Source organism: Osmia lignaria, chromosome 15, assembly GCF_051020975.1.
Source record: "Osmia lignaria lignaria isolate PbOS001 chromosome 15, iyOsmLign1, whole genome shotgun sequence".
Classification (NCBI taxonomy): Eukaryota; Metazoa; Arthropoda; class Insecta; order Hymenoptera; family Megachilidae; genus Osmia; species Osmia lignaria.
The window spans coordinates 13097428-13107552 of record NC_135046.1 but is presented as its reverse complement, the minus strand read 5'-3'; the positions used below and the strand labels follow the sequence as shown (position 1 = coordinate 13107552).

The 10125-nt window shown below is 42.8% G+C and overlaps 1 protein-coding gene across 2 annotated transcripts; it reads left to right on the top strand.

The window, feature by feature from the left end:
* Nucleotides 1–323: 323 nt before the first annotated feature.
* Nucleotides 324–9714, top strand: lov (BTB/POZ domain-containing jim lovell protein). Of its 2 annotated transcripts, none has more exons than XM_034332933.2 (3): nucleotides 324–791; nucleotides 6232–6595; nucleotides 7676–9714. In XM_034332933.2, exons 2-3 carry the CDS (start codon nucleotides 6405–6407, stop codon nucleotides 9663–9665), a joined length of 2181 nt encoding a protein of 726 aa, XP_034188824.2. In that variant the 5' UTR covers nucleotides 324–791; nucleotides 6232–6404; the 3' UTR covers nucleotides 9666–9714. The 2 variants fall into 2 exon arrangements, with proteins under 2 accessions (XP_034188824.2, XP_034188823.2); XM_034332932.2 differs by lacking the exon at nucleotides 324–791 and adding an exon at nucleotides 2575–2659.
* The last annotated feature ends 411 nt before the right edge of the window (nucleotides 9715–10125 follow it).

The window sequence follows — 10125 nt, the reverse complement described above, 5'->3', positions numbered from 1 at the left end:
TCCTCTCACGATATCGTGCAATAAATTATCAACGCTGAGCGTCCGCTCACGCGGTATCGCGTGGTCAGTGGGCACCGCATCGGCATAACGGCACACAGCGAACGGCTGGCTGTTTCGTAGCTTACATGGATCGTGTAAGAAACGTGTCGGTGGCAGACCGGTGTCAGTTGGGCGCGTAGGAAAAGCGGTTGAATAGAATAAAAGAGAGGAGAAGAGGAGGGTCCGATGGGCTGGTACCCACCCGGTTGGAGGTGGCACAAGGAGGTGGGACTGTTCGCCTCGTTCTCCACTTTCAGTGGCAAGTCCGAAGAGGCAGTCACAACGCGACTGCTCTAAGAGCCAGGCCGCCCGTCGCCACTCGACCGTACACCAAGAAAAGGAGCACCAGTCTACCTACATGCGCACACACCTGTTCGTTACGGTGCACCCACACCGATAGTAGACGCGACGTGTCCACCACCTGCGGAATTCCACGCGTGCCACCACGCGTTTAACCATCTGTGATAAAAACGTACCATCGATCATGGTACAGCATTGAAGATACAGGACTGACTTGTGACGTGTGATACGTGCAACAGCTGTGTGAACTGAAGACACTTTTCTTCTTTTTCTTCTTTTTTTTTTTTCATAGTGATTATGGATATGGTTGGGGATGATTTGGGTGGAGGGATGGTTGATCGGAGGTGCAGTTACACGTGTACCAGGACGAAGCATCGTGCTGATTGTTAAGGATTGCTCTTGTGAACAGTTTCGACAGATATTGAGATTGCTGCTGCTGAGTGGAGTTAAGGGTAGGTTTCATGTTTTCGTTGTGGACATACATGTTTGGGATTCGTGTGTTGATATATGGTATATTTTTCATTCGTGCTGTTTGAGGACGTTGATGATTCTTGTAGATTCATGCGTATACGGGAAAGACGGTGTTTCGTGTATAGGTGAACGATACTTACAAATATTTTTGACTCTTTATTGATATTTATGCTTCAATAATTTTTAATTAAAATCCAGAGATTATTGTAAAATTATTTCAATATTTGATTGTTTGAAGTTTCTATAATTTGCTTAACTTTCAGTAATTTTAAAGAATTTTAAATATAAATTTTTGCATCTTTTTTTATTTAAAAAAAGAAGAGTATTATTGCCTGTTGCAACAGTATGGTAACCATGGCCTCTTAAAATCTCAAATGAGTTTTGTATAATTGAATCAGCAATAATTTCTTTAAAAAATTTACTTTTCTTATTGTTACTTGTATCACTTCTTCTATCAAACCGGTGCGACGATATAAATCCGTTCTTCGAAAAAGGAGTGTAAGGGTTTTCAAGGGTGAAACTGGCAGTTTATCGGGTCGCGAAGTCGACAAGGGGTCGTAAGAGTATTTGGTGGTACTATATAAACCCACACCAACTTAAGGAACGCTTGTATACGTTGTAAAGGAGGGGAAACTATTTACAGTTCCTACCTACCTATGGTACCCCATTGCCATCCAACATCCTTCGAAAGGTCCTGAACTTGGAATTCACTCTTCATCATACCACCTCCGTCGGCTCTCTTCATTTCTCATCATCTTTATCATCTTTATAACACCTACTACTACCCGTAGATCTACCCGTTGATCATCATAAATATGTGAACAGTTTATAATTATCCAATAAACGGTGCTTTTGGAAGCATTTACCCTACACTCTATTTTAATAAGCAGATGTTAATGAAAATCACTTTATTAGAAATTACCCTAATCAATTTAAGTTCGTACGTGACGACGTTTTCCCGATACGATTTTCACTTTGGGACGAAATCTGCGACGGCACTTTTCTGACCCCCCAACTATGCACCCTTAGGTGCGAATGGTTTCAATCATAGCATTCTTTACTTAAGATAACTGTTTGCTATCGGGCATTTTTGTATTTATTTATTCCAATGCTTGAAATTTAACAAAATTCAGGGGTGTTGGTACGCGTATGAAACACATGAAAATCACTCTTTTATAGTGTGAACTATAGTATGCCCATAAGTACCATAAGTACTATAAGCCCACCTACAAAGATCCCCCCTTCCCCGCAGTGGATACACTTGGTCTTATGTACACCCAGTGTCAAAGAGTCAAATAACCATGATCGCCTATATCTCCACTTTTCATTCCTGAAATCATGAAAAAATCATCCGTACCATAATCCATCAGTCTTTAGCACTATTCCATGAAAAGCATAAGTCTTGAGCATCCTACGTCCCGAAGTACGACAGCAGTGTCGTCAGGAAACGCGAGGTTAGGGCAACAAGAAGGAACGCGTCTCCGTAGATTTCTGTCCGTGGAAAGGAAGGAAAGGGGTAGTTGGCGGTCTGCGAATGTTGGTTGGAGCGGCAGGACACAGTGGGGCAGGGGTGGTGGCAAGGTTTGCCTGCGGGGTGGTAAGGTGACGAAGAGGAGAAAGCAAGCAGATCGGTGGGTAGGAAGGGGTAGGTGGCCAGTGCGACGGGGAGGGGAGGGGAGTTGGAGCCGTGTGTATCGTGCGGGAAAAGAGAGACACGGAACACAGTCGGGAGAGGGTTTTAAGGAGCAGGAGGGGCGGGGATCTTAGGAGGGGCGCCTAACGTCACGGCGCATTCACTCACCGGCCGTCGCCGACGCCGCTGTGCCGCACACGCAACTCACACGATACGGTTAGTTTCCTCTTCCCAGTGTTCTGATTTTTACCATCCATCCCTCGATAGTGGTACACCATAGTGAATTATAATTGCGCGGGAAATTTGAATTCAAAAAGTGATCCTATCAAGGAAGGGACACCCGCGGGTGGTTTCTTACGTGTTTGGTTTAGTGTTTGAGATAGTGTGTGATCAAGTGACGAATCAGCTGATCGTTTAGGGGCGCCACACTCTAACCCGCGCTTTTTCTCTCTCTCTCTCTCTCCTCTCTCTGACATCCACGCGGTCCACCGGCTGTGTTTAGTTTTCCCGCCAACCGATCCATGCCCGATTTTTAGCCTCCCCCTTAGGGAAGGTCAATTTCCTTCAGACCTGTACGGTTTTTCGAAGTCGTAAGGGAGTAGATCTACGTTACTCGGTTTTATGGTGGTAATGGACGATACAGTGTCATGTTTGTGTCGCCCTGTGGAAATAGGCTGTGTATGCTACGCATTAGGTGATACTTGTTGACGGAAGTCGCTGCGGACAGTACACAACGGGCGATACGGTGTGTCTTTTGGGAAAGTCAGGACGCGAGGTAACAGATCGTAGACTTGTCCATTCACTGTGAATTTCAGTCAATTTCAATTCTCTTTTGCTTTTGATCTTGAGAAGTAAAGGTTTTGAAAAATCATTCTTGAGTGTCGTTATGAATCATCAAACGTCAGAGACGAACTTTTTAAGGATTGATCTTGATTTTGTAATAGAGGAATTTTAGTGGCAAACTAACGGGGGACACTAGATGACAAAACTTCATGAAAGTGTTTATGTTTGTACGATGATTGTAGGGTTATTTTAAAACGGTTATAGAAATATGGAATTCAAGCAACACGTGTGATATTTATTTTTAAATTTGTGTTTCTTGTCAACTTTATAATTATTTTGTTTTAATTAAGCAATAAAAATATACAGTAATAAATATGTATCGTACAAGTTAAAAATATAGAAGATATGTCCTATGTAATTTTATTTATTATTATAATGCAACAGGAAATGTCCAAAACTATTATTAAAATATTTCTTGTTATTTGCATATGAGCGATAATAACGTTTGCATACTCTTAATATCATTATATCGTAATTAAAAATGAGTGTACCTTATTTGGAGTTATAGTCATTCAAAGTATAAATCAAATGAGTACAGTGTAAATTTGTAGGTACCTACCTACTCAGGTTTTTTTTTGAACGCGTGCGAGTTTGACAATAAAGTTTCAATGACATATCGCGAACTTTCCATCTTCATCAAATTATATATCAGTATAGACATATAATCAATGGTACAAATTAATTCTTGAATGATATTCAGTAGTCACTGCTATATTTTATTATGTTATTATGAAATTTTAGATTTCTACGGTATCAAAATAAAATTACTGTGACGTTTCGCCATTTTTTTAATTCTTTGCAAATTTGTATTAACACTTGAACCCCTGTGAGAATAATTTTAAAAGAATAGTATAAAATTTATGAAATGTAAATAATGTGAAATGCAAAATTAAAATTAGGGCTCTCTCCATGATCTTCTATCCGATGGTAATACACGTATATGAATAATAGCAAAAACTGATTTTTGCATGGTACCTAGATATTCACTACTATATTTTATGTGTTTCTGTAAAAATATTGCAAAATTGTACTAAAACTACGTTTTTAGATTTTGAAATTTTTAAATGAAAATCCAATGCTATATCACAATTGTTCCAAAATTTTTCAAATTTTTCATTTTTGCACCATACCTCAATATCTATTTTTAATATCGTAAAATATTTCACAAAATACTCCAAATTTCAATTCCTTGTATTTTTCTATACTTTCAAAATAAAATCCTGTGATATGTCACGATTTTCTTAATTTTTTATCGGTACACATTTATCAATAATGGCAAAACCTTAAATGATATTTAAATACCAATTTCCCTCCAAATCCCTTAATGTTTTTAAAATGAAAATTTTGAATATTAAAGTATCAATAGATAGCCAATTGAACATGAAAGGGTTAAAAATCCCCGTAGAAGGAATGTAGCTATTATTCGAGCATTTCCGGTGCTTTCCCTCGTCAACTTCTGTTTTCGAAACTTTGACGCTTCGTCCCATGGATGGTAGATTAATTTTCCTTCTATCCTCTATTTAACGAGACAGTCCTTGGATTTGACGAGTTTTATTGACGAATCAATGAAAGATACGCACACACAATGCGTGATCAAATTACGAATATTAAATTATGTTCAATAATATTAAATTTGGTTATCAAGTATATGTTTAATTGATAATACTGAATAATGATTTTAAGAACAAATACCTATTAACCTTTGAACTGTGGACCATGGAGAGAAAATATATATTAAAATTTATATATTTAACTTTAGGTTAATATCCTTGTACATCTTTTGCAATATACTAACAGCTTATTTTCTCAACTACCTCAAAATTGATGATTTCTGAGTTGTGTCATTATGCTTGCAAGTGATTAATAATTTAATAGTATTCATAATGATTTGATCACTCAGTTGATGATACTTTATTTCGATAAACGTTGACTGGATTTCGTAAACATCATCAAGGTTACACGATGAAATTTGAAAGAATTTTATATATGATCGAAGAAAGTGTTGGTATATGTTCTTATAATTAGAGACACGTGTGAAATTTGTTTGTATAGTGTCGTTCAAAATCAACTGACAATTTCTATCATGAATGCAGGATTTACTGAATGTGGACGATTGTGGGTCAATCGTGACCCAAACTTACAAAACGTATAAATGTATAATTTTTAAACAAAGGAGTTTCATATAATTTTATGCAGGAACAATGTAAAATTGAGCGTGTTAAAAGTGTTCCAACAAAAGTCACGTATCTATTCTGAGAATATAATTAGGGAAACCAGAACCCAATATTCTAAGTATTATAATAATTTATTTGCAACGAAATTTCTATGGGCCAAGTAATGCGTCGGATATAAGGGATTAAGAAACGTTGGCCACCTCAGTAGAATCAAGCATGTCTGATCACCGTGTGCCGCAGTAGAAACAACGATCAACTGCCGTATCAGACACGGCTGAATCTACTGCGACGGTCAACGTGATTTAACACTCTGACTACTTAAAAATGACCACCTGTATGTACACTTACGAACAAAACGGACTTTCCTAGAAAAAATGATGCTGATCCTGTTTCTTTTTGGAGAAAATGACATTATAGGGAAGAAATTAATATCTTTGTATATGTTTTTTAAATTTCGGTCACGAGTGATCTAGGCTCCGTTGTTCAAGAGTTAATATTCAACAATCTTATAGCATAGGGTTGTGAACCATTGATACAGTAGAATCCAAATCCAAAATATTTTCCCCTTCTACAAAAAGTACCTCTTCTTGATATACGTATAATATTATTATACTAAGCTCCCATGAATTATTCTGGACTAATTTCAACAGTAGATGTACACATCTACAACAGAGAAGCACCCCGTAATTGACCTTGAACACCTTCGTCCTAATTCTCCCTGAAGAAATCTCTCTTTTTTCGATGGTGATTGATTGTTTTGGATGTTTCTAGGAGAAGAGTGTCGTTCAAGATAGTGTCGAAGGGTCGAGATCGTTCAGGATACGTGGGTGTCCAGGTGGGTGCGTGCATGGAAGAAAGAAACGAGAGGAGGAGCTCGTGGTACGAAGGAGAAACAGGCGGAGCATCAAGGTGGCTCCGCTAACGGCACGTGCGGCGGTGAAAAAATGTCGAGCGCCGCGGACAGTCCTGATGGGATGGCTTTGCAGTCGCACTATTCCCTACGATGGAACAATCATCAGACTCACATACTGCAGGCATTCGAGGCGCTGTTACACGCAGAGATACTCGTCGACGTGACCCTGGTCTGCGCCGAAACCAGCCTCAGAGCGCACAAGGTCGTTCTTAGTGCTTGCAGGTATTATATCGTTCTTTTTCTACTGAAATTGTTAACTATTTTTCTACTGAGATTTCGTGACATAAAAGTATCTTGAAATATCACTTATGGCACGTCAAATTGAAGCTTAAAATTCACTGAAATATTTGGTAATACGATCTACCAGTGGGTCACCTTATTCTGATGTCCACTGAGATAGTTATCTAACGATTAACAATTATTAATATTTTTCATAGTAATTATAATTTATAAATAACTCATTGATGAAATTTATACCTATTACTGATTTTTTCATTCGACCTATATATTCTCCATTATCACAACCTATTGTGGATATATCAGACGATCAAGGTGTTTTGTTCTTTAACGTCCGTGTTTACCATCGTCTCTCTATTATGGGGACAATCTGTCGACATGCGGTTGAAGCTTTTTACCTACTTTTTCTTGAAACATGATCGAGAATGTAGAAGATATATCGGGTACTTTGATTTAACAAGGAACATTCACTACGATCAGTATTTCTTATCAATTCTACTTCCATTACTTTACACTGTGTAAAATACAGAACAAAATTATGGTTCTGAAAAGAAAATTATTATATGCAGATTTTGTTCTTATGCTTCCTTTATATAAAAAATATTACAATGATAAATAATAATATTAATAAATTATAGACCTAAAAGGGAATAGAACTAGCAGATAGTTTTACCAAAACACAAAAATAAATCGCCATCTACTATTTTGATCAGTTTAATACACTCCATGAATACAGTTTTCGCATGTATAGTATTCAACTTCCTTTTTCCATACACCATAAAAATTATGCATACTTGCTTCTCGTTTTAAACACGGTTTGCGTGTTAGAAAATGGCCGAGTAAATCAGACGTAATTGTCTTATAAGAAATAAAAAGAACCTAAATAGAAGGATAACAGAAAACGATGCTTTAAAACGCATACTTTCACGATAACTCCGCTATTTTATTTCTCGCAATAGCACCTAAAGCAAAGCAACTAGAATAATTAAAAAAATTCATTTCGTGTGATTTGTCGATAAATAATTATATCATGAATTCTCCTTACCTTAAACGTTTCTGTTGCAGTCCATTTTTCGAGAGGATATTTGCGGAGCACCCGTGCAAACATCCGGTGATCGTGCTGAAGGACTTCCCGGGCCACGAGGTGGCGGCGTTAATTGACTTCATGTACCGCGGCGAGGTGAGAGTGGGTCGCGAGGAGCTCCCAGGACTGATGAGAGCAGCAGAGAGTTTGCAAGTGCGTGGATTAGCGTCGTCGGAGCCAAGGCCGGCGTCCCCGCCGGACACCCCGACGGCGGACCTACTATTGGGAGAACCGTCGACACCGGAAGGTGCCCGACAGGGCAGCCCAGAGGAGGATGACAACGCGTCGGAGAGCACGGCGCCGCCAACGCGGGAGCCGTCATCGGTGACGACTACCGCCATATTCCACCCAGCGAGGGACCATCGCGACAGGCTACCGCACATGGGTCATTTGCACTTCGGGATGCGCGAGCTGCGAGAGAGCTGCGGTTCACCGCTGCTGCCACGGCGAAAACAGGCCCGACCCCGAAGGAGATCCGGGGAACTGGTACCGCAGGACCTGAGTCGACCCCACGCACCCCCGAGCCTGAGTCCACCCGCCAATGGATTGAATCTGAGCAGTGGTCAACAGCAACAACAACAACAACAACAACAGCAACACCATCAACAACAGCAGCCTCAAGAGGATATGGCGGAGAATCTCTCTATGAAGAGGTCCCTGTCACCGAGTGGAGCCGAACAACATCAAGTGAAAGCGGAGAGCAGCGAAACGGCGAGCAGTCCAAGGGCGTCTCCGCTGACGGGCACAAGTCTGCTGCACCCTGACGGGTCTCTCCAGGACATCCCGTCTGCAGCAGCAGCGGCGGCGGCGGCGGCGGCGGCGGCTGCTGCGACCGGCCTTCCGGCCATGTCAGCATTGTCGCTGACGCCGCCGCATCATCACAGCGAGTACCTGACGAGCTTGGGCCAGTTAGCGGCTCAGTGGTTACCAAACCACCCGCAGAACCAACTGCCTCCCCCACCTCAGGGCCACCATCCGCGAGAAGGCAGCCCCCACGGGCCCAACAGAACGCATCCCTACCAGCAACAGCAGCAACAACAACAACAGCAACAGGAGTCTCCGTTAGGGCCGCGACGCACCTCTGTCACAGCAATGTTCCCACTGGATGGCGTGGCATCTTTGGGTGGCGGACTGTTTCCCCATGCGGGTGCCCTGGACAGAGGATCCCTCTTGGCGGACTTGCACGACAGCTTTAAACCTGAAACCCTGCACGGTCTGTTCGGCGCGGCGGGTCTCGGTGGTCACCATCCGGGGAAAAAGCCGAAAAAGCACAGGGGCGACGGAGACTCGCCCCGCAGGTGGGGGGATCATGGTAGCAGGGGTCTACCGGTTGGAAGGCCCAAAGGCCAGCACAGTGCACCTAGAGGAGGACCTCCTAGATCGTGGACAAACGCGGAGCTCACTGAGGCGCTGCAGCACGTCTGGAACAAGAAGATGACCACGTCGCAGGCGAGCAGGATTTTCGGCATCCCATATAATAGCCTCCTCATGTACGTGCGAGGGAAGTACGGGAAGAGTCTGAAGTTGGAGCAATTGAGGAGGGACTGCACGGGCGCCACCACCGGGGAGGTGGTGATGAACTCGTTGAACAACAACGTAAAGGCTGTCCAGCCGCCCACGCAAATGACCCATCCCCTGACCGGCTTGCCTCCCCACCCAGGCGACGACGGAGGATTCCCTCACCACTCGTTGCTGGCCGGCAATTTGCCCCAGGGTTTCTTCCCTGACTTCGCGGCCGCCGCGTTCCCGGTGCCGGTTAGTATGGTGCATTTGCTACCCCCCAGCGAACAGAAGGCTTACGAGTCGCCTGCGAACCCCGGCGGTGGTGCCGCGGGCAGCGGCGATCTGTCCACCGGCCGGAGCAGTCGTTCGCCCTCACCCGTCGACCATCATCATCATCATCACGAGTCTCTACAGCCGCAGCCGCCCCAGTCGGCACCCGCGCTGCTCCAGCAAAACGGGTCGGACTAGAAGAGAACCCTAGGTGCTCGAAGAATACACTGAACAGAACACATCTAACCTAAACCCCCCCCCCCCCCCCCCCGATTCGTTCTCTTCTCGCAAGACTGACTTTACGAAAGGGTACAACGCTTAAGCCGCACGCTGTCTACTCCTTTTTGTCCGTCAGCTAAAATATTGACGTCGCCTCCATGGTCCAGCTGCAAGATGAAGCTGCGCCCGCGGCCCAGACTACTCGTTATATTCATCACTATAAATAGTTCCTGCTACAAAAGAGCGATCATACCAAATAGTACAGTTTAACGGATGGAGAAAATTGCTCCGTTGCTTGAAAATGCCGCTGCAGACATCCCTCGTCGAGAAAGTGACGCTTCCGCTACACGAGGTAAGACTTGAACAATAGTTAAAATGTTCTGATACCGTGCGGAGACAGCAGGAATGGTTGTTGCTCGTTTATTTTACACTTTTTGCC

Bases quoted from the DNA above. Each gene is read 5' to 3' on its own strand.
- lov (XM_034332933.2), top strand. From the start codon at position 6,405: ATGTCGAGCGCCGCGGACAGTCCTGATGGGATGGCTTTGCAGTCGCAC. The intron at 6,596-7,675 runs GTATTATATCGT...TTTCTGTTGCAG, and splicing joins GTCGTTCTTAGTGCTTGCAG to TCCATTTTTCGAGAGGATAT.